Genomic DNA, 24628 nt, shown 5'->3' on the forward strand with positions numbered 1-24628 from the left:
TACCCTCTGTGTGAAAAAGTTGGCCCTTAGGTTCCTTTTATCCCTTTCCCCTCTCACCTTAAACCTATGCTGTCTATTTTGGACTCACCAACCCCCACTCACTCACCAAAACCTTGCTTATTTACCCTATCCATGTCCCTCATGATTTTATAAGCCTTTATAAGGTAACCCCTCAGACAACAACACAGCTTCAACTTGCAATAAAGCTGACTATTTCCAGAACTCCAACTACAATAAGCTTCACTGATTTTCACTACTGCCTTTCACTGAGGAATTCTTCATGAAGCTTCCAGCTAAACAAATCTTCCAGTTGTTTTTCTCTTTGATAACTATGTCTTATACAGAATACCAGCTCCCAAGCTGCATCAAAGGCAACAGATTTAGCATTTTCTCTATTTCAGCTGCAAATTTGGTTTTATCTCTTGACTTTCAAGATGCTACAAGCAACAAGAGTCCTAAAGCTAACACAATCTCTTTCCAAACATTAACCAATCCTGCCGGTTGTCTATGTTCTAACTAAATTCACAGAGATAACTTAAAACAAAAAATCTCACAAAGCTCCACTATCTCCATGGCAATGTGATACATACAGCTTGTTGTCAGGGAGAAATGCAGATTAGCTACCTTTTAATTCCAAAATTTACCTTAATTTTGGGAATCACATTAATTAACTTACGCTTTACTGAAATAATTGGAATGTCTCCAGTTCTTCAAGTAAACCCATCTATCATATTATCTTACCTTATGAATCTTTATTCTTTATTCATTCACGGGATGAGGGCGTTGCTAGTTAGGCAGCATTTATTGCCCATCCCTAATTGCCCAGAGGGCAGTTAAGAGTCACATGTAGGCCAGACCAGGTAAGGATGGCAGTTTCCTTCCCTAAAGGACATTGGTGAACCAGATGGGTTTTTCTGACAATCAGCAATGGCTTCAGGGTCATCATTTGACTCTTAATTCCAACTATTTTATTGAATTAAAATTCCACCATCTGCCATGGCGGGATTTGAACCTGGGTGCCCAGAAAGTTGTCTCAGTCTCTTGATTAACGGTCCAGCAATAATACCACTATACCATCACCTCCCCTAAGTCAACATAGCCTCACTTTTTGCAGTGTAATAAACTCCAAGCTTTGGTGAACTGCATTTATAAATTGTAGAGTTAACTTACAAAGTAAAAGTTATATTCTAAAACATACGCACCATGAACTAGATATTCACAACAGCCTGCAGTGATCATAATGTTGTTTTCTTTTTCAAAATTGTAAAAGCAAGTAGGTAACCTAGGGATTCAATTACAAGAGCCAGCCAGAGCACAGGCATCAAAGACAAAGTATATATGGAAAAGCCAAGCAGCACCATGGAAAGCAAAGAGGAGAGGACAGATGACAGGATTAAAGGAATAAAAGTTCGCAGACACTACATGCAAGACAATGAGGAAAAATCCAGATCATGATAGTGGAAGACAGACACCACGATCAAAAGGGTTTCTTGGGGGTAGGTGCCAAAGTGGGAAATACAGAAAGAATTATGTTAACACAACTATACAAACACAAATTGCTGCTGTGAAGAGCCTGAGAAGAGATCACTGGCAGGGAAGATAGGACTTCAGACAAAAGAAAAATGTTGGAAGAACAGGAATTTCAAATGAGAATGTGATCAAAGGACATCAGTTTTCAAAACAGTTGAAATGTTCTTACAAAAAGAGGTTGACAAAACTTTAGCTTTCATTTTGCTGTTACTGCACACGATACTGATTTGCTGTGCTTCTTAATAACGATAGGTACGTTTCTTTCCCTACTTCCTTCACCAGAGAACATAAATTAAGTCCAGCCATTATTTTGGGAAAAGAAGCAAGCAAAACAGAATTTATAGACTACAAACCCTTGATTTCAGAATACTCTGAATAACTTAAGTTTTGAGGCACAAATCATTGCTTATTCATGTATTTGTGTTAATCAATTACTTTCAATGCAAATATTTTACTTAGTGTTGGCAAACCATTTCAGTTTTTTTACTTCAAACAGCATAATTCAGTAAGCTGTTCAATGTCACACAGCAACATTTAAAAAAAAATCTATGGCAAGTTCATTGAAAAAATAGGGAATTTGTATGAATAATTTAAATCTAATTTAGTAACAAAAATAAGTTCCGTCCTTGTTCATATTAAATTCAAAAAAGCTTAGTTACGCTAAAGACTGATTAAAAACAATCTTTCAAAACTATTTTTGAGATTTTTCTTATAGTTAAACAAATACTTATGCCATTGTAATCTTAAAATATTTAGTTAAAATTAAACTAGATTCAATAGATTATCCTTCTAGTCAAGTGGAGGGCGAGGGCAAAATCTCAGGCTGAGTGAATTCATGCACCACCCACAAATTCATTATTAAGATTCCATAAAGCCTAGGTCTAGTTCTCATTCCCATTTCAAATAGGACAAACCTAATAGATGCTACATTACTTACAGAACTGTAGTAAGGGAGGTAAAGGTAGAGAGAACAAGAAAGGGAAATCAGTAAATACATACAAGACTTGCAGCATTTCATCACAGAAGGATCTACAATGTTGAACTGAACCAAAAGAGCATCAAAATCTTGTACTCAAATAAAAGTATTAATCAGGAAACCAGAAATATAAAATGTTTTGCATCCATTTGATAATATGCTGTGGTCAGCATGCTAATTGATGAAATTATATTTGACATTTTGAATGAATGTATCCTTTGTGAAAACAACATAGCCAGTGTGTTTGTTCACTTCATTAAACATTCAAGATGAACTGGACATTTCTTAATAAAGGGCATCATTCACATGTAAAACTTGGAAGACTGATCTTTTGCAAGGTTAGACAAGAATGCCAGAAATCATTCTTACTATAGCATCATTAGTGAATCATTTAACTGACATGCTTCAATTTGATTTGCAGCATTCTACCATTCTGTATAGAATAGACATTTGTCATCAAGGTTGTGCTTGTTTAAAACAGCATTCTGCAGTGAAATATACGAGGATCTACATTAATTTCTCTGTCCTTCCAACTGCAAGATGAATAATGGCTCTATATGTTGTTTGAGCAGGGAATCAAACAGTTTCAGGTGTGGATGGTGGTGGGGGAGGTGATGGGGATGCAGTACAGTGACAAAGATAGAAATCAATAAAGAGAAAACAATAACTAGTGTGGTGAAACAGACCACCAGGAATTAAGGTCTTGAACACAGGACACACTTAAAGATGCACTGGCCAAAATATTTACTGTGGCAATGTACCTAGCAACTTTTGTCATTGGTTAGATTTTACCTTAGGAGTTTAGGTTTTTAAATGTTTTGTGTGGCTATTTGCCAAAAGTGCACTCTGAAAATATTGCAGTGGGATAAACCGCGCATTGAATGATAGTGAGATGAACAAGCATAACAGCTATAAAAACAGAAGCTGCTGCAAAAGCTCAGCAGGTCCGGCAGCATCTGTGAAGAGAAATCCGAGTTAACATTTTGGTTGCGGTGACATCAGCATCCGCAGTTCTTTTGGTTTTTATTTAGCGTAAGAGCTATAACCCACTGTGCCACTGGAAATCAGAAAGGTCAACTTCTACCTTAAACATACTCAAAGACTGAGCTTTCACAGCCTTCTATGGTTGAGAATTCCAAAGATTCACAACTCTGAGTAAAAGATTTTATTCTGTTCTGGGACTCAAGTGACTTCCTTGTTATTTTTAAATTTGCTGCCTTGTTCTAGATTCTACAACTAGGAGAAACATCTTACCTGTATCTACTGAATCCATCCCTTCAAGTGTTTTGTAGATTTCAATGAAATCCCCTCTCATTCTTCAAAATTCTAGAGAATACAGATCCAATTTTCCCAATCTCTCTCTATAGGACAATACCCCGATCCTGGATGTAAGTCCAGTGAACCTCTGTTCCACTTCCGCTGTGGCAATAATATCTTACCTGAGATAAGGAGACCAAAGTACACAGTACTCCAAGTGCAATCCAAGCTCCTATACAAGTGAAGCAAGATTTCATTACCGCTGTACACAAATCCTCTTGCAATAAAGACAAACATTCCAGTCTTTGTAATAGCTTGTTGCACCTAGCTTTCATTGACTTACTGATGAAGACTCCTAGGTCTCTTTATACATCTACACTATTCAAACTCTTGTCATTTAAGAAATATTCTGCATTTCCTTCAGCAAAGTGGATTACCTCATGTTCTTCCACATTGTATTCCATATGCCATGTTCTCACCTATTCCGTAAACCTGTCCAAATCTTCTTCAGAGCACACATCCTACACATCTTTGTAACATCTGCATATTTGGAAAATATTACATTTGGAAACCCACCTCCAAATCTTTGATAAACGTTGTGCACAGGTGGGGTCCTAGCGTTGAAACCTCCTGTTACCCCTCTAGTCACAGTTTGCCAACCTGAGGCAGACCCATTTATTTCTACTTTCTGTTCCCTGTATGTTACTCAAATATTAATTGATGCCACTACATTACCTCTTATCACATATGGGCTGTATTTTTTTCTAACCAGCCTCCTTTAGGGGATTTGATTAAAAGCTTTCTGAAAAAAATAAGTATACCAGTGATCAGGAGATAGTAAGAACTGCGGATGCTGGAGTCAGAGTCAACACAGTGTGGAGCTGGAGGAATGCACTAGGTCAGGCAGCATCAGAGGAACAGGAAAGTCGACGTTTTGGTTTGGGACCTTTCTTCAGATCTGGTGAAGGGGAAGGGAGCTGGGAAATAAAGAGAGGGAGGGGTGGTGGGGCTGGGGGAAGGTAGGTGGGATGGTGATAGGTGGATGCAGATAGGGGGTGGTGGGGATATCCGGTGCTCCCGATGTGGCCTCCTCTACATCGGTGAAACCAAGCAGAGACTCCGGGACCATTTCATGGAGCATCTGTGCTCTATACGCGATAATTGACAACACCTTCCAGTCGCTAACCATTTTAACCCTCCCTCCTACTCCTTTGATGACATATCCATCTTGGGCCACTTCCAGTACTACTATGATGCCTCACGCAAACTGGAGGAGCAGCATCTCACGTTCCGCCTCGGGAACCTACAGCCCGATGGCCTAAACATGGAATTCACCAGTTTTAAAATCCACCTACCCCCTCGCCTCATCCCACATCCAAATCTCCCTCTCATCCCTGCTTCCTCGACCTAACACAACCTATCTTCTCTCCCACCTATCTGCCCCTCCCACCTCAATGACCAATCCCCACCACTCCCTACCTGCACTCACCCATCACCATCCCACCTACCTTCCCCAGTCCCATCCCTCCTCCTTCTATTTATTTCCCAGCTCCCTTCCCTGTCCTTATTTCTAACAAAGGTCCCGACCTGAAACGTCGACTTTCCTACTCACCTGATGCTGCCTGACCTGCTGTGTTCCTCCAGGTCCATGCTGTGTTGATACTGGTGATCAGTGCAGCTTAGGGGGAATGTTGCCGGTGAGGTAATGCTAATAGGTCTGTAATTGTCCGTTTACTCTCTCACTCTTCTTATGTAGTGGGGTAACATTTGCTACTTTTCAATTTGTGGGCCGTTTTCAAAATCTATGGAGTTTTGGAAGATCATTACCAATGCATTGACAATCTCTAAACAATCTCCTCAATACTCTGGGATGAAGGTTATCAGGTCATGTGGATTTATCAACTTTCAGCCCTATTAATTTTTCCAGTACAATCTTCTCAGTGATAGCATTTTTCCTTTAATTCCTTACACTCACTTAATAATCGGATCTCTAGTTCTGGGAGATTTTTGTATCTTCCACAGTGAAACAGATACAAAGCAACTACTGATTGCAAAATGGCGACACAGCAGGATGCTCTAGTCAGAGCTCCTCTAGCCGAGTGAGAATGGGCTGAGTTTCATGGCTGCCATGGAGTGAAGAAAGGCTGTATCCCGTGGTAGAGCAAGCAGGCCAATTTGTGGGCTGAGTCCCACAGTGGTGACGGAGCAAGCAGACTGAGTCCTGGAGCAGCGGCTGAGCGAGTTCCGGAAGGAGGCCTGCATGTACAGGCAGCATGGCCTCATAGATCACAGAATCCCTACAGTGTGGAAACAGGCCCTTCAGCCCAACAAGTCCATACCATCCCACAGAGCATCCCACCCAGACCCAGCCTTCGTAACCCACCTAATCTACACATCCCTGTACACTATGGGCAATTTAGCATGGCCAATCCACCTAACCTGCACAATTTTGGATGTTCTGGGGTCAGCAGGCATGGATTCATGTTGGAGAGGCACTGGAATTTAAGTACTTACAGTCACTTGTATTATCATTTTGGACTTTTAAAACTCTGTTCCCATGCTAACCTTTTTCTATGAATTCTGTAACAACACTTAAAAGTATTGTACCTAGGTACTCTGTACCTGAGATGGTGCCGAGAGGTGACATTACAAACTTTGCACTGCACTCATTTGAGTGTACGTGACGATAAAGGCTATTCTATTCTGAAAGTAGGCAAAGTCAGAAGTCACACGACACCAGATTATAGTCTAGGGCGGCACAGTGGTTCAGTGGTTAGCACTGCCAGGGACCTGGGTTTGATTCCATCCTCGTGTGACTGTCTGTGTGGAGTTTGCACATTCTCTGCGTGTTTGCATGGATTTCCTCTGGGTGCTCCGGTTTCCTCCCACAGTCCAAAGATGTTCAAGTTAGGTGGACTGGCTATGCTAAATTGTCCATAGGGTGGAAAATGCAGGGATAGGGCAAGGGGTGGGTCTGGGTGGGATGCTCTTTGAGGGGGGTCGGAGTGGACTTGATGGGCTGAATGGCCTGCTCTCACACTGTAAGGATTCTATGATTCTAGCCCAATAGGTTTACGGTGTTGTGTGACTTCTGACTTTGTCTACCCCAGTCCAACACCAGCACCTCCACATCATATTCTAAAAGTAGTCATTTAGCCCTTCTACTATTTTTCTATTATCAATTATGCATTCCCCTCACACTGCATGTAATGGGCCTGCATTCATTTTGACCAAACATTTCCTTTTTACATACCTATAGCAGCTTTCACAGTTGGTAGATTGCATTCATATTCTATTCTCCTTTTCCTTATCAGTTTGTTTGTCCTCCTTTGCTATGTTCTAAAATATTCCCAATCTTCAGATTTACTGCTATTTCTAGCAACTTTATAGCCCTTGTTTTATACTCTTATACAATTCTGAACTTCCTTTATTAGCCACAGTTGACAGACTTTTTCGAGTTTTTGCACCATTAAGAATTGTGTAGTTGCTGCATGTCATAAAATGGGTCTTGAAGAACTACCTATTGCCTTTATACAGCCAAGCCTTTTGATGCATTTTCCCAATCTCCCTCAGCCAATTTCTTTTATTTAAATGCAATAGTCTCGCTTCAGATTGAAAATAAGAAGTTTATAATTTTGCCAAGTAGGAAGTCAAATGATATGGAGTATTTAAAAAAAAAATCAAGAAAGGATGACCAAAAAAATCGATCAAGACAAAGAAAATAAAATGAGAGAAAACTGGCACCAGATTGTAAGAGTTACTACATGTATGCAAAATAAGGAATTAGGGAATGCTTAACCTAAAGGCTAAGGCAAGAGAAATTATGGGAAGCGCTGCCAGAAAAGACACATTTCATCAAAACTTTTCATCTTGCACTTATCAGGACGATTCAGAAGAATAACATTTCAAGAAGAGAACCAGCATATGTGCATCCATGAGAGGAGAGGGCTGATTGGTTTGCAAATGGACCTTGGTCTTGCTATGGTTCTCCAGTAAGGTAGAGTAAACTTTAAGAGATGTGGGTACACATATTCTCTATGTAGTTATGTATGTAATTACTCAAACTATGATTACAGTATCAATTGTTTTTGAAAATCAAACTGTCAAATGTAAACTCTATGAGGAAGTTCTAGTGGTGAAAGTCTGTCTAGTGGTAGTGGAACATAGAGCTACAAAGGAAGGATTTTGATTGAAGATATTACTGTCTGGGGCAACAAGGGCCGTTTTAACTAAGGTGCACGCGCACACATATAAAACACAGATAAGACTTATGTCAACACCTGTCCCTGAGGTGGGGATTCACCTCAGACTCATCTTTAGCAGCTGGTCTAGCCCAATTCAAGCTGTTTGGGTACATGTGAATGATTTCTTTCCACTTTGCTGGGATACAGAAATCATTCCCATTGTTGGAATATCCCAGGGGACAACTCATGCTGAGAGCTAGGTATGACTGCATGGGGGTAACCTAATCAGATAATCCAATTAAAATCCTTATATCTCATCAGCCAAGGTCAGGAAAGGTATAAACAAAGACATCAAACAGGTTATTTACACCAGCTGGGGAGCAGGATTCTTCTCCAGGGGAAGAGTAGTTTGGTCAGCTACTTCAAAGACACACTGGCTCCTGGGTTACCAACTTGTTTCTTCGGTTATGAATGTGTGTGTCATTTCTTCATACTCCATGACTGCAAATATGGGGGCAATGTTAAGCAAATTTGTAGATAGCACCAAGATTGGTAGAGTGGTTAATAGCGAAGAAGATGGTTGTGGGTTACAGGAAGGTTATAGATGGACTGGTCAGATGGCAACATCCATATGAATTGATATGGATAGGTCAGACTGATGTTTTCTTCTTCCCAATCCTGCCCCACAGGGCCATGATTTCAACAGCAAGCATTAACAAATAAAAGTGGCAAAAAATTCACCAAGGAACTTGAACACGGTGTTTTCTTTATCAATGAAAGGATCTCTATTCAAGTGCTGAAGAACATCCTTGAAAGGTGAATTGAACAGTTTAAATTAAACTGAAGTAATCTACAAAACAAAAACAGGAAACATTTAGTTTTTTTTCCCTCTCTTCCTTCGTCTCTACACGTTTTATTCTTCATTGAATGAAACCGTAATTGGCTGTAGCTAAGGTCTGCCTCTGAAGTCAACTAAACTGAAGGCAAGTGGTTTAAATTGTGATTTTAAAACAAAATCTCTGGGATAACACAAATACCTTGGGGGAACACTTGTGTCACAGTGGTACAGTCCCTTCCTTTAGGTGAGGAGCATGCGGTTTAGAAGAGATATGAGAGATATGAGAGATCTTTTTTCACCCAGAGGCTGGTAGATATATGGAACATGCTGCCTAAGAGGACGGTAATGGCAACAGATACTCTTGCAACATTTAAAAAGCATCTGGATGAGTACTTAAAATGTATGCTATGGACGAAGTGCAGGTAGATAGGATTATTGTTGTTTGGTGTCTGTTGGTCAGCTTAGACAGGGTGAACCAAAGGGTCTGTTTCTAAGCTGTATGACTCCATGACTCTAAGACATGTTGTGTTGGACAAGATTCGAGAACTTTGTATTCAGTACTGCATTCATCTTCCAGCTATCTGCGTAGACTACTTATCAAAAGAACAATTCTCAATATTGGAGTGTAAGCCAATGTCGTGCTTGGTCACGCTGAGAGTAATGTTTTACGATCTCAGTTATTATGAAATCTGTCGTTTTTCTCATTGATACAAAACAGTGAAGTATAATCCTTTCCTTCCTCTACAATAATAAATTCCTGTATAACAGCTCCTATTAAATCTCATTTATTTTCTGAGATCACAAATGCGAACAGCTGTTTTAAATCATGTGAGATGTGAAATGATCCAGCAAAAAATTGACTAAAGCCATTACATCGACAAGTTTTATTACCACCGATCACACAAATCCCTTCTTTTGAGCTTGGAAATAAAATACGACCTTAGTCAGCGTTTATACCTTACTGTGCACAAAGTCCTATGAAAAACGATTCCTGTATGAGCAACAACCTACCTAGGAGATTAAAGTTAATTATAACCAGTTAAATCTTATACTCGGTAATAAAATAGTATTCTCCAATTAAACATTACTCAACAGGGCTGTGACCAATGCTCTTTGAGGCAGGTTGCTCATGCTGTTGGTAAGTGTTTACTTTAAACTAACTTGGTAGGAGGATGGTGCCAAGATATGGCTTCAGTAATGCAAAATAAGGCACACAAAAGATGGAGATAGACAGTTTGTACTAGAATTGGAAAAAAATAAGGTATTGTCAGACTAAAAGGATACACAATAAGGATTTTTTATTCACTCACAGGACATGATGTAGCTGACTGGGCCATCATTTATTGCCCGTCCCTAGAAGGTGGTGATGAGCTGCCTCTTGAAGCGCTGCAGTCCATGTGCTGTAGATAGACCCCAATGCCCATGAGGAGGGAATTCTAGGATTTTGACTCAGCAACACTGAAGGAATGGAGATATATTTCCAAGTCAGGATGGTGAGGCGCTTGGAGGGGAGCTTGCAAGTGGAAGTGTTCCCATGAATCTGCTGCCCTCTCCCTTTTAGATGGAAATGGTTGGGGGTGGGGGTGGGGGGGGTGGGCGATGGGCATTTGGAAGGTGCTGTCTGAGGATCTTTGGTGAATTTCTGCTGTGCATCTTGTCGATAGTACACACTGCTGCTACTGAGCACTGGTGGTGGAGGGAACAGACGTTGTAGATGTGGTGCTAATCAAGTAGACTCTTTTGTCCTGGATAGAATCTGGAGGTTTGTTGGAGTTGCACTCATCCAAGCAAGTGGGGAATATTTCATCACACTCCTGACTTGTTTCACGTAGATGGCGAGTCACTTCACAATATTCCTAGCCTCTGACCTGCTCTTGTCGTGACTGTACTTTTGTGGTTAGTCCAGTTCAGGTTTAAGTCAATGTTGAGCATCAATGTTGTGGGGGATTCAGTGATGGTAATGCCATTGAATGTCAAAGGGTGTTTGGTTGTTGTTGTTTATTGGAGATGCTCTTGCTCTTGTGTGGCATGAATTTTATTTGCAACTTTTCAGCCTGAGCCTGGATATTGCCCAGGTTTTGTTGAATTTGGACATGGACTGTTGCAAATAGTGATGAACATTGAGCAATCAGTGAATATCCCTACTTCTGACCTTATGATGGAGGGAAAATCATTGTTGAAGCAGTTGAAATAGTTGGGCCTAAGAAGTATGAATGTGGTGCATGTATGTGAACACACAAAGCATGATGAATAAAGTTGGTGAACTCGAGTTATCCATACTGTTGTGGCAATAGCACAGACCTGGCTCAAAAGGGCAGGACTGTGTTTCTGAGTGGGCAGCTCACCAAGGCTTATGTACAACACCTTACAAACCTGCAACACCAACTACCAGGAAAGAAGGGATGCAGCTGAAGCAAGTAAACATCACCACCTACAGGCTTTCCCAAGCCACACCCCATCCTGGCTTGGAAGCCTATCACTGTTCCTTCATTGCTGCTGAGTCAAAATCCTGGTCATCCCTTCCTAGCAGCACCTTAGGTGTACTTACCCCTCAGTAACTGCAGCAATTCAAGAAGGCAGCTTACCATCACCACCTTCACAAAGGGAATTAGGAATTGAGAATAAATGTTGACCTAGCCAGTGAAGAAAAGGAAAGACAGGTGAGAATATTGATTGAGGAAACCATCACAGGGCTGTAGGGAGAGGAGATCCTTGAGAGGACAACCACAGAATAAGTACAATTAAAGTCAGTGCTCAAAATGCATGGGCTTGGTGTACAAATCTGCCCCAAAAGTCTCCTTTCTCCTGCAAAGTCCACTCAGAGGAGTAACCAAAGAAAATTCACCCCTGGTATTAGAAAAGAAGGAACTCCTCTTCCAAGCATAGTCTGGATTGCTCCAACGCTTGCAACAAATGCTTAGAGTAGTGGCGAGCAGGATTATACATGCTGGCAATGAAGGAGTCACAGGGGGAAATACTACAGGGTTCCAGGAGCAAGAAGAATTGTGGGAATGGATTCTGGGAGTCAGCAGCCATTTTACTGAGGCAAGCCGTCTTTTGGCAGAAGTGGCTGCCTGCCCAGGCCGTCCAGATGGTGCTTAGGAAAATGAGGAAGGTGCAAAGGATTGGGCAGTGGGTGTGAAGAGGACTGGGAGGCCACAAGGCAGATGTCAAGAGACAGGGAAGCAAGGAGACTGCAAAGTGGGTGAAAAGAAGAGATGTAGTTGGGATGAGAAAGAAAATGAAGCTACAAGGGGTATGAGTGAGTCAGGGAGACTGCAAGGGTGGGGACCAGAGAATAGTTTCACACCTGTCAATAAAAGAATATTCAGCTAATGGGGTGACAGGATAACCTTAAATCAGTGAGGTAATGAATTATTTGCAAATGAATGTGGTATCTAGAATAACACTGCACAATGTTCAGAAGCTGTTGTATGGGGAAACATGCAGAAGTTCTATGGTAAAGAACACTGCATGTTGATTGTTAAAATTAAATCTGAGATTGAGATCTGTGATGCATTAAAAAGTTAGTTAACATATGCCAGCCTTATGAACACATCAGCTGTGACCTCACCAATCTAAAAGCTGTGTTTAAGGTGAAGGTTTTTGTGTGTAGAAGTGCATGAGAGTTATTTTGGGAAAAAAAAAACTTTTGGTGCTAACTTATGCCTGCTGGTTGTGCCAAATTTAACACTGCAGTATCTATTAAATTTACATTTCCTGAGCATGCCTGTGGCTTTAATTTAATGTAGCATTGATAACTATTAATATTAACTAATTCTTCTAATTCTGCTTCTGTGTGAGTCTAATTACCTCATACATAAATGAATACACAGAAGGTAATGTTACTATGTGACTGGAAAGAAGGCTCAAAACTATGTTCAAGAGAGTTTACTTGAGCAGCAGATTTCCAGTCCAATTAGGACACATAGCTGAAACAAAAACTATTGCTAGAGAAACTCAATAGTTCTGGCAGCACCTGTGGAGAGAAAGCAGAGTTAGCCTTTTGGGTTCAGTGTCCCTTCATCAGAACTCCTGATGAAGATTCAGTGGACCAAAATGTTGACTCTGCTTTCTCCCCACAGATGGTAAGTTTCTCCAGCAATTTCTGTTTTTTTTTTCCAGATTATCAGCATCCGCAGTTCTTTGTTTTATTTTAGGCATAGCTGAATCTGGTTCTGGGGAATGAGGGGGATCAAGCAGATCAAGCGTCAATAGCAGAAGATTTAGGGCAGACTAATCATAGATTTGTATTATACAGTTTAGCAAAGCAAAGGAGAAGGAAAAAGGACAAGGAACAATCCACAAGAAAAAAACCTAATTAGAGGAGGGTCAATTTCAGTGTGGTGGGAATCAATTTATTCTTCATAAATTTGAGTAAAAGATTGGCTGACAGACAATTGTGGTGCAATGGACTGTTTTAAACAAGGAGATAAATTGGGTACAGTCAAGGTACATTCCCACTAGAGGGAAAGGCAGGGTAAGCAATGCCTAGAAAGAGAAAGAGAATAAGATAAAAGTCAAAAAGTTGCGTATGACGGATGTCAGGTTAAAAATACAAATAAGAATCAGATTGAAAATGGAAAATTCAGAACGAAGATTAGGAAGGAAATAAGAGAATTAGAGGAGCAAAGAGACAATATGAAAACAGGTTGTCAGCTAATACAAGAAGGAAATAGAAAAGACTTCTGTAGAAATATAAAATATAAAAGTGTGTGAAGGTAGGGAGCATAAGAATCCAAAAAATAGATGAAAAGGAGATATTGTAGAATTTAAAATTGTAAGTCAACAGAATCCAAGGATACTGAGAGAAGTAAAGGTGGAAATTGTGGAGGTATTGTCAATAATACTTCACTCCTCCTTAACTATGGTGATGATGTCGAAGAGCTGGAGAACTGCAAATGTTATACTCATATTTACAAAAAGCTTTATAGATAAATCCTGAAATTACAGGCTACACAATTTAACGTCAGAGCTAATCTGAGATGAAATTTATAGTCACTTGTAAAGTTTAGATAAAGTAAACAAAGCCAGGCTGGAAACAGTGTTTAACTAACTTGATAGAGTTGTTTGATGAAGTAATAGAATTGGTAAAGGTAATGTGGCTGTTGTCATCTAAATGGTTTTCCAAAAGACTTTTGATAAATCATAGAACCCCACAGCGTGGAAGCAGGCTATTTGGCCCAACAAGTCCACACTGGCCCTCTGAAGAGCATCCCACCCAGACACATCCCCCCCAAACCTGCATTTCCCATAACTAATACACCTAATTCACACATCCCCGAATACTACAGGCAATAAATTTAACATGGCCAATCTACCTAATTTACACATTTTTGGACTGTGGTGCACACAGTGGGAACCTGATGGAAATACATGCAAACTCCACACAGACATTTGACAGAAGCCAGAATCAAACCCAGGTCCCTAGCACTGTGAGGCAGCAATGCTAACTACTGAGCCACCATGCTGCCTGATTGAAGTGCCACACAAACTGGATTCCCAGTAAAAATGATGCCCATGCAATAAAAGATAGTGCCAATATCAAAATGAAGTAGGCTGTGATACAAAACAAAGTAATGATGTGGATGGCAGCAAGGTGAGTTTTTCCATGAGTTGTTATAGGTTCCACCGCTTTCCTTGATATATATTTGTGTCATAGACTACAGTGTCCAGGGTACAGTTTCATAATCTATAGCTAACTAACAGAATGTAAACTGTGAAGAAACATTCCAAAAAGATACAGCCAGGCTGGTGAAATGGGCAGACACATATCAGATGAAACTTAATGAACAGAAAAGTGAACTGATTATTTTCTCACAGCTAGAATGAGGAAAGGCAACAATATATTTCTAAAAGATTGCAGAAACAGAGAGACATGCAATTATGTGCCTAAATCATTGAAGGTTACAACGCAGGTTGGGAAAGTGATTAACAAAACATTCAGGAGACTAAGCTTTCGAATTGAGTCAGAAACTACAGAAGAAAGGAAGTTATAATGAATCTTTATAAAATACTGGTTCAGCTTTAACTGAAATAGTGCGTCCTACATTAGCCACTGTAATTATAGGAAGCTTGTGACGGCTCGAGAGAGGTTCAGCGAAAACTAATAAGGCTTGTCCCAGAGTTGAGGGACGTCAGTTAAGGTAGATTGGAGAATGGTGCTCATTTCCCTTTGGGAAAGTTGTGAGGAGGTTTGATGAAAGTACTAAAAATCATAAGCGAGCCAGACAAAGTAGCTGGAAAGAAACTGTTCCCATTTTAACGGCTGAGAGCCAGAAGATACTGATTTCAGATGACAGGCAACAGAACTAATATGACATGTAGTGAGTAATCATATTCTGTTAACGTACTGCCTGAAAAGAGGGTGAAGGCAGATTCCATCCTAGGTTTCAAAGAGAATTGGATAAGCACCTGAAAATTAAACTTTGCACAGCTGCACAGCATGGATGGGCAAGTGGAGCTAGCCAAACAGCTCTTGCAGAGAACTGCTCTTACACAGACTCAAAAAAATGCTTAATTGCTTATGACTGTTACTCAGCAGATCTCTTAGAATTCTTTTTATAAATTATTTTCAGAGAAAGTAATTTGTTCTTTACCCCTAAAATATAATGACTGTATTTCTGTAGGGAATTACCCGATTACATGCTGTAACATCAGTATTTATGTGGCTTCTCCAGATATTCCAGGGATCAAGTAACAGTGCTGGAATGTCTTGCGAACTCTGCGATCGAGATTTGGTTTTATAACTTCCTTTAGATGTTATAACTAATAATTATGTATATTTTTGGTCTTTTGGTATTTTGTGCAAACTTCCTTTCTTAGTTGTAACCTGTCCCCAGAATGATACATTTCTAAATGACCCATTGGGATTCAAAAAAAATTTGCATTCTCAAAAACATAACATCGATTAAAATTATTAACTAAAATGAAATTAAGTGTTGTGCATCTCTTCTTTAATTAATCTATGTATTATAATTAGAGTGTTGAGAGAATGGGGTTACAGAGAAGCACCCTTAGCAAAATACATCAAGAAAACTTTTGCTCATGGGCACAAGGAATTGTGTTCCTCTCATAAAAGGCAACTGAAGTTGTTTGCTTAAAATATAATTGGAATTATGTGTGACACAGGAAGCTGCTAGTTTGATAAACAGATTGACAGCACAATATTGAAAAATATTTTAAAGCAGAATAAGTATATTGTATTAATCAACTTCATAATAGAGTGTAGCCTTTGTATGTTAATACGTTCCAGATATGTTGACAGAAAGGACAATTCAATTACAGAAACTGGCCATTCAACTGAACTGATCAAGCACTGAAACTCCAAACCAACTGCCTCTACCTTTCAATCCAATCAGCATATCCTTCCAAAATTCAATAAAAAAGTCAAAATGTACTTATTACTAAGGGAAGGAAGTAGTAGATGAAACACCCGAAGTAACGAGGGAAAATTGGAAGGATATTGTTGAATCAGCTGAAACATGTGTCCATTGTTCTTAGGGTTACCTACTTATATACAGAAAACACACCCTGTTTATTCAGCCTTCTTCCTATTCATCTGTGCAGACTTGAAGCCAATAGTTAATCCCACTTATTCTGAAAGTAATAAATGAACAACTGCTTATTTTAAACAGGAAGATGTATAAGTCACATCTTCCATTAACTGATAATGTGAAAGGTCTACCTCAGAACTTTGTAAATTCATGTTAAGTGATTGCACAAGGAAACATTACCTCCTCCACAAGAAGCTGAGCATTCAGAGCGAACAATGGCCCAAGTGTAATTGTGTTTTGGAGCTGTTTTATTCTCAGTCGATGATTTTGGCAAGGAATATTCCCATCCAATCCCTGGATTTTTGCCCTGAAGTAGTATCTGGATAAATAAAATAAAGTTTGGAAACAACGTTTTCATCACTTCATCTTCTATCATGTTAAAAATGATCCCTGTAAAGTTTAATCAAACAAATGATCTTATTAAACAGTCGCCAAACTAACTTTTTCCATCTATCAATGTTTTGCAGTTTGTCTCAAAGCAGCAGTTCTTTATTACAATAAAGCATATCTGAAGGCAGCAAACTACAACAAAGCCTTTTCCAATACCAGTTAACACAGTGCTTTTATAACTCAGTAAAACAGTGTCTAATTTTTGTTTTCTAAAAAGTAGCAAGAAATTCTACACATTTTTCAGTTTGTGTTATAAAAGAAAGTTTCTTGTTATATTGACTAAAGATGATCGGATTCATGTGAACTTTCCCTGTACCCCTATTCAAGGCTGAAAGGAAACCTAAACTAAATTTTAAAGCAGTTCCATTCCTTTTATTCCATTCCACTAAGGAGTTCTTTTAATTAGAAGTGCGTCTGACCTCAATTGGTAAGGTGTTGGAAGGATAGCGCTTAGGGCATCATTCAAAGCAGCAGTGCACCTTTCAAGAGAACTGGAAATGTATTTGTTACTTTTATAATATAAATAATAACCATAAATAACCATAAATAATATGGTTTAACCTAAGACAGTTGCTACTCCGACCATCCCGTACACCATAAGGTCATGACTCAGCTGTGGAACCACAGGGAAGAAACAGGTCAAAACTTCTCTTGAAAACTAATCATATCATCTCAGTAGAGATTAAAACATACAACAGCAGGCATGTATTTATTATAATAGCTCTCTTACCTGATGTGAAGCTTCTCTCTGTTTCAGCAGCTCACAGAACTTGGATATTTTAAACAAATGTCCATTTTAGTATGAAGACAGTGATTTGTTTTTTTAAGGTTTTTTTGATAAATTTAGCTCATTTGTAACAGTAATCTTAGTGATGGGAGAGAGATGGTGGAATGGCTTCTCCCCTTTTCCTCACCTCTCGATTGCCCACAACAAAAGTGTTGAGAGGGAGTGTTTTAAAACTTTTGGTTGCTGTCATTTTTGGCAATGAACAGGAAGCAAACTTTCAGTTAAACTCATGAGGAAAAGTAACGTTTATTCACACAACACCGAATAATGTACATGCAATACACTCAATCACCTGTGCAGAGAGAGACACACAAACACACAGGCACACGATAAATTCCAGGGACAAAGCAAACATTAAGGCTACCAGCAGAAATGCAATAAGTAAATCATATGGTCAAGCTTCAAGTTAAGATGCATGTCTGGATGGGTTCTCTTTCCTGTCTTTTTGGATGAATGGATTCTGGAGAGCTGCTGGGTTTCTAAATGAAGTTATGGCCAATCTTCTGCAGAGACAAAGTTATTCCTTCTCTTGCACTATCTGGGTTTACTGGCTGCTCGTGCAGGGTTCCATTCGCCTTCCTGGAGCCATATCCCTCCTGTCCTGTTGGCTTCCGGACTGACTTGTTTCTGATTGATTTTTGGAAGAATAAAATTTGTTATCTGCAGTTAGTCTCAAACATGTGACCACATGTTCAATACTTCTATTGTCCACACTAATGATTCAAAGTTAGAAGACGAATGGTGACTGTGCAACTCTGCTTGTGGTAAACTTGTTTCTCTTCAGCTTTCTTTGTAGACTATCAAATAAATCCAAGACACAGAGTCTGGAGGTGGGGACTACACTCATTATTTTGACTCATACTCAGACAATGGGGTTGTAAATTCCATTTACCAGTGGGTTTCATTTTTTGAATGTTTTTTCAAGGGTTGACTTCCACCCAGAACATTTACATTTAAGTGACTTTCCAGAAGAGTGTTCAGACATGAGTTAATTCCATCGCTGTGTAGGAATCACAGAAGGTCACCTGGCCTTTGGCAGCCACCTTCAGTATGTATAGTCTGCTTTTCAAACCAATTTTTGAAGAATCCAGATTGAATTGACTCTACATCTTGAAAGTAAAGAGTATGATATCCTTATTAGACATGACAGAAAACATTCGAGTTCCCTGTTGATGCGCCATTGCCTTGTATTTCTTATTGTATGAGACACCAACTATTTAACATAGGGTCTCCAGACTAAGGTCTGTGAATTTTCTCAAGTTTGGAAGTTTCATATTTTTTTGAAAAGCAGTGATAGAGGCACAACTCACATGATGTATAATAAATAAAAGAAATTCAGGAAATACTTAAAATCTGACAATATCTACAGAGTAAAAAAGACAAAATACTTCATTCACATAGTCTCTTTCACAACTGCTAGACATTCACTTGTAGTTTGCATTCCATTAAACAACACCAAAATAATGTCACTGTTTGAATGTAGAAAATACCACAGCAATATTCACTATCCATCAAATGAGGCAGTCCATAGACAGCAAAATCTGGATGACATCTAGGCTGGGGTTGGTAGGTGCCATGAAAATTTGCAACATACAATTGCCAGGCAATAACCACCTCCAACAAGAGAATATAGTCTTCCCCCTTGACAGTCAATGACATTATCATTGCTGATTCTCCCTCTATCAACATCTTAGATGCTACTACTGACCAGAAGTTCTATTGGATCAGCAACATAAATACTTTGACTATAACTACAGGTCAGAGGCTGGGATTACCTCCTGACTGGCCAAAGCTTGCCCGCCATTTACAAGGCACAAATGAGGAGTATGATAAAGTATTTTCCACTTGCTTTGTATTAGTACAGGTTCAACAACACTGAGGAAACTTGACATCATTCACAACAAACAAAAAGCCAAGTTGATCACTGATCACCTTCAACACCCATTCTCTCTACCATTGAAACACAGTGGCAGCAATGTGTACCATTTACAAGATGTACTGCAGCAACACCAAGGCTCCCTCAACAGCAGCTACCAAATCTGCAATCTCTGTCACTAAAAAGGACAAGGATAGAAGACACATATGAACACTACCAATTGCAAGTCCCCCTTCCAAGGCGTACACTATCCTGGCTTGAAACTGTATCACTGTTGCTTCATTGTCGCTGATCACTACCTTTTCAAGGGTAATTAGGCATGTGGCTGGCATGGCCAGTGGCATTCACATCCATATCGCCCACAGAATAAAGAAATACCAAGCTGCCACTTTAAGTTCCCACAATGACTCTGATTGTGACTAGATAATCCGTTTTTGTGATAGTAATTGAGGGATAAATATTGGCTCAGATACTGAGGATGAGTCCCTGTACTTCTTTAGAATAGTACCAGGGGATCTTTATCTCCACCCAAAAGGAGAGACTGAACATTGGTTTAAGGTGTTGTCCAATGACTCCATCTCTGATAGTACAGCACTTTCTCTGTACTGCGCTGGAGTGTCAGACTTGATTTTTATGTCCAAAACCAAGAGAGAAGTTTGAACCCACAATCTTCTCACTCCGAGCCTACAGTATTACTCATTGAGTCACTTGTTGACATTAGGTCAATTACCTCTTGTCACAATGGTAACTGTTTCCCTCTTCACAGATGTTGTCTCATCTACTACTAATATTTCAAACACTGTCTTGTTTTATTTTGCGTGCCCAACACCTGTCATGGTTTACTTTTGTTGCAAAATGATAATCTTCCCCTTGATTAAAATTGATGTGAATCTACACACACATTTCACTAACCTCATTTTCTCAGAGTGCACATGATTATAAAAACATTCAATTAGTTTTACACCTCACAGAAACAGCTGTTGTTTTGGTAGATGAATGACGAACAACAATGATTTAATATGACAAGGTGTCTATGGTTTACAGTTTCTTTTCTTTGACTCACAATTTAAACCTGTATGCATTTCTACTAGCATAGTTTGATGCATCTTCAACTCTAGGTCTGAAAGTCTTTGGCTCAGGCATTTGCAACAGCAGGCTCTTTAATGGATTAGCTTTGCAATACAAAAGAATGATGTTCTCTGTTCATAATTCTAGGGAACTGTACACAATGTGAAGGAGTTAGTACATCGGAACACATGTAAAGTGCCACGATGACAGCTGAATTAATCCATATTCTGTTGGCTAATTGCCAGCTACTCAATTACTTTTTTGTATGTCAACAATTGAATAAACTATGGTAAAGGACAGGGATAATGGCACTATCAAACAAGTTATCTCCGCCATGCAGCACATCTTGAAATGCTAGGGAACTTGGGGAAATAAAATATAATGTCTTGAGAAGCGTCCATATTTCTGAAGAGGGAATGCTGGAGGTCTTAAAACACATAAAGGTAGATAAATCCCTGGGACTTGGTCAGGTATTTCCCAGAACTTTGTGGGAAGCTAGGGAAGTGATTGCTGGGTGCCTTGCTGAGATATTTGTATCATTGACAGCCACAGGTGAGGTGCCAGAAGACTGGAGGTTGGCTAATGTGGTCCAATTATTTAAGAAAGGCTGTAAGGAAAAGTCAGGGAACTAGAGACTGGTGAGCCTTACATCAGCGGTGGTTAAGTTGTTGGAAGGGATTCTGAGGGACAGGATTTAAATGCATTTGGAAAGGCATGAGCTGACTAGGGATTGTCGACATGGCTTTGTGCATGGGAAATTGTGTCTCATTAACTTGATTGAGTTTTTTGAAGAAGTAACGAAAAAGTTTGATGAAGGCAGAGTGATGGATGTGATCTATATGGACTTCACTAAGGCATTCAACAAGGTTCCGCATGGTTAGCAAGGTTAGATCACATGGAATACAGGGAGAACTAGCCAACTGGATACAGAACTGGCTCAAAGGTAGGAGACAGAGGATGCTAGTGGTGGTTTGCTTTTCAGACTGGAGGCCTGTGACCAGTGGTGTACCACAAGGATCAGTGCTGGGTCCACTGCTTTTTGTCATTTATGTAAATGATTTGGATGTGAACTCAGGAGGTATGATTACTAAGTTTGCAGGTGACACCAAAATTGGTGGTGTAGTGGACAGTGAAGAAGGTTACCTCAGAGTACAACGGGACCTTGATCAAATGGGTGAATGGGGGCGAAAGATGGAGTTTAATGTAGATAAATATGAGGTGCTGCATTTTGGAAAGGTAAATCAGGATTGCACCTTTTGCCAGTCACAGTGGGCTATAGGTGAGTTGCTGTCCAGACTATGACGCATTCTGGCTGGCTCCAACACCCAGTTTCACACATATGTCCAAGAAGCGAGTGCTTGTGAAAAGATATGCTGGCAGTGTCCCTAAACATTTTGATGGCAACAGGATGAGCATTCCTGTTATTTAATTGAAAAAAAATTAAAGCTGTTTTTGCCTGGATTCCAGCAAACCCTTTAAGGACTGGTAGGCAGGCCACTGGTTAACTACTACAAGTAAGTGCTAGTTGGCAGCAGTAAGTTAGCCTGTTAAAACAGTGGGACACTGAAGAGCAGTGAGGAGAGAAACGGAGCTGCTCAGTTAGAGTCAGGGGAGAGCAGTGAGGAGTTGAGAGTGATGAAGAGAATGTTAGAGCACTTAAATTCTTGGAGTGGCAGCCAGCACCCACTGGAAGGTACAGTTCGAGGATAGCCTCAACAGAACTTCAGTCCTTAACATGAGTACCCTCAACCACGTCCCATTGCATGTTACCAGGAACCATTTCAGCACAACCCAAGCCTGACAGGAGTTTGAAAAGGTCAGCTGACAGCAGAGAACCAATAAGACCAACAACACAAATGGATCCCTGCTGAAACATGGCAGAGAAGCGCATTTGGCACAAATACATGACCACATATCCCTCATATGGGAGGAGAGCATGCCAGAAGATCTGAGAAACTGTTAGTGAAACTATCTTCAAAACAGAAGAGAAGACTGAGAAGAAAACTGCACGTAGGTGAAGAGTCCCTCCCGAAGTTACCAAGCCGGTTTCATGTCTCAAGGGGCACAAAGGACTTGATCTTCCCATCAAATCGAAGAAAAATGCAGAGACCAGCAGCAATATTGTCTTCTTTGACCTCATAAAACATCATACTCTATTAATTTGGGTTGTGGAACATCCTCCTCAAAATGGCTTCCTGCAGAAATTTCTCTTCATCAAATTTGCTGCAGGACGACACTCCAGATATGTTCCACACCAATGTGTGTGCAAACAGGTATCAAGCAACACTGAGTCATCGCATCAACACTCTTGTCCGCTTTCCTTTTAACTAAACACTCCACCCCATATTCAGGATGCTTTTTGCTGGAGTGAAGCTTCTTTATAGGAATCTGCTCAACCGGGTTCCAGTCCAGAACTAAGACCATTCACAAGCAGAATCGCAGTATGCAGATGCTGCTTGTATGTTTACACACTCAAAGGCTGAGCTCCAAACCATTGCTAATGCATTCACAGAGGCGTATGAGAAAATGGGCTTAAGGCTAAGCATCTGGAAGACCAAGGTCTTCTTCAAGCCTGTTCTCACGACACAACACTGTCACTTGACAATTCTCACCACTTGGGAACCTCCATTCAGGGAGGGTTGATGTCAACGATGAAAGTCAACATGGCCTCCAGGGTGATGGAGCAGTCTTTGGCCATCAAAAATCTCAAAACCAGCATTAAACTCAAAGTCTATAGGGCGGCGGTATTACGTGCCCTTCCGTATGCTTTGGAGAAAATGTACAGAACATACCTCAAATCCCTCGAGATAACATCAACAACAGTGCCTCAGCAAAATCCAGCAAATCCAATGGCAAGATAGATTTTCCAGTAAGACAGTGTCCTCTCTCAGGCGAGCATACCCAGCACTGAGGCATTGGTTACAGTCAGTCTCTTGCGCTGGGTGGGTCACATCATCCTCATGCCTGATACAGACATCGCAAAAAATCTTCTCTATTATGGGCTTTGTTACGGTAAGTGGTTATCACAAGGGCACAGAAAACATTTCAAGGATGTCCTCAAAGCCACCCTGAAGAAATGCAACATTCCCACTGACTCGTCAGAATGTGGAACCTGAGATAACCCAAGGTGAAGGATCATCAGCAAAGGTGCCAACCATTTCAAACAACTTCAACAGACCCAGGTGGATGCCACATGCAAACAGCAGAAGCAGCGTGCAAAAATCCAAACATCACACCTAACCACCTGATCTACCCTCACCCTTCTCCCCCACCTCACTTGTGGCAAGGGTTGTGGATCAAGTATTGAACTGTTTAGTCACCTCAAGGCCCACACTTCAGAAAGTCATCACTGATCGTGAGGGACTGCCTCGGAAAAAGAACAAGTCAGAGCAACTTGCTTGGTATAAACTTTATCCATCTGTCGGTGGATTTTACACAGTGTCCAACAATTGGCTTATGACTGCAACCTTCGTAATAATGCAGGCTTCACACAGTTATCCCAGCTATTGCATCAATTTGCCTATGGGCATCAATAAAGTGGCTAAACTAATCCCATTCCCACTGATTTTCAATATTGCCTTTCAGACTAACAGACAGTTCAATATATATAACAGCAATCTGAACAAAACTACCATGCCAGCAATAAATACACTTGGCTTTAATGCTCCATTTCTTTCCACAGATTTACTGCGGAGGCAATCCTTCATTGGACTTCTCTTGTAAAAACCTTAGAAATCTAGCCGAGATGTTTTGCACACTGCCTTTCTAGGATTTTGCAGCTCCTCCATAAAATGTAAGATTAGGAAAACTCTTACAGAAGCTTACATTTTATTTTTACTGTGACATTTTAAAATTGGAAGTTGAAATGTGGATTTGGTATCTTAGGATCCCTAAAAGTTATCACACAATTATGGGTTTATGGTGACATTCGATTTTCCATCTTCTGACAACAATCATACAAAATGTTGTTGGTGCCAAATTATCATCATAACAAAGCATCATAATAATCCCATGTGTCTCATAAACCCTTTTTCTAATGTGCCAGCTACTAAGCACATTATGGGTTTCATGAGAATATTGCATTATGACAGTTCTTGGCAGTTTACCATTACTTCCCATTCTCAGGAGATTTACATGCATGACATTGTTTCCAATCAAATACAATA

The 24628-nt window shown here is 40.0% G+C and overlaps 1 protein-coding gene across 1 annotated transcript in view; it reads right to left on the bottom strand.

The window, feature by feature from the left end:
• Positions 1-24628, bottom strand: part of LOC109919117 (A disintegrin and metalloproteinase with thrombospondin motifs 16) — a 226707-nt gene that overhangs the window by 51979 nt on the left and 150100 nt on the right. The window contains exons 17-19 of the mRNA XM_048618170.1: positions 16509-16660; positions 4959-4966; positions 4435-4468 (exon numbers count right to left, since the gene is read on the bottom strand). Of these exons, the coding sequence (XP_048474127.1) occupies positions 4435-4468; positions 4959-4966; positions 16509-16660 (194 nt within the window). The remainder of the gene's footprint in view (positions 1-4434; positions 4469-4958; positions 4967-16508; positions 16661-24628) is intronic.

The sequence above is a fragment of the Rhincodon typus genome, chromosome 2, assembly GCF_021869965.1.
Source record: "Rhincodon typus isolate 14 chromosome 2, sRhiTyp1.1, whole genome shotgun sequence".
NCBI lineage: Eukaryota > Metazoa > Chordata > Chondrichthyes > Orectolobiformes > Rhincodontidae > Rhincodon > Rhincodon typus.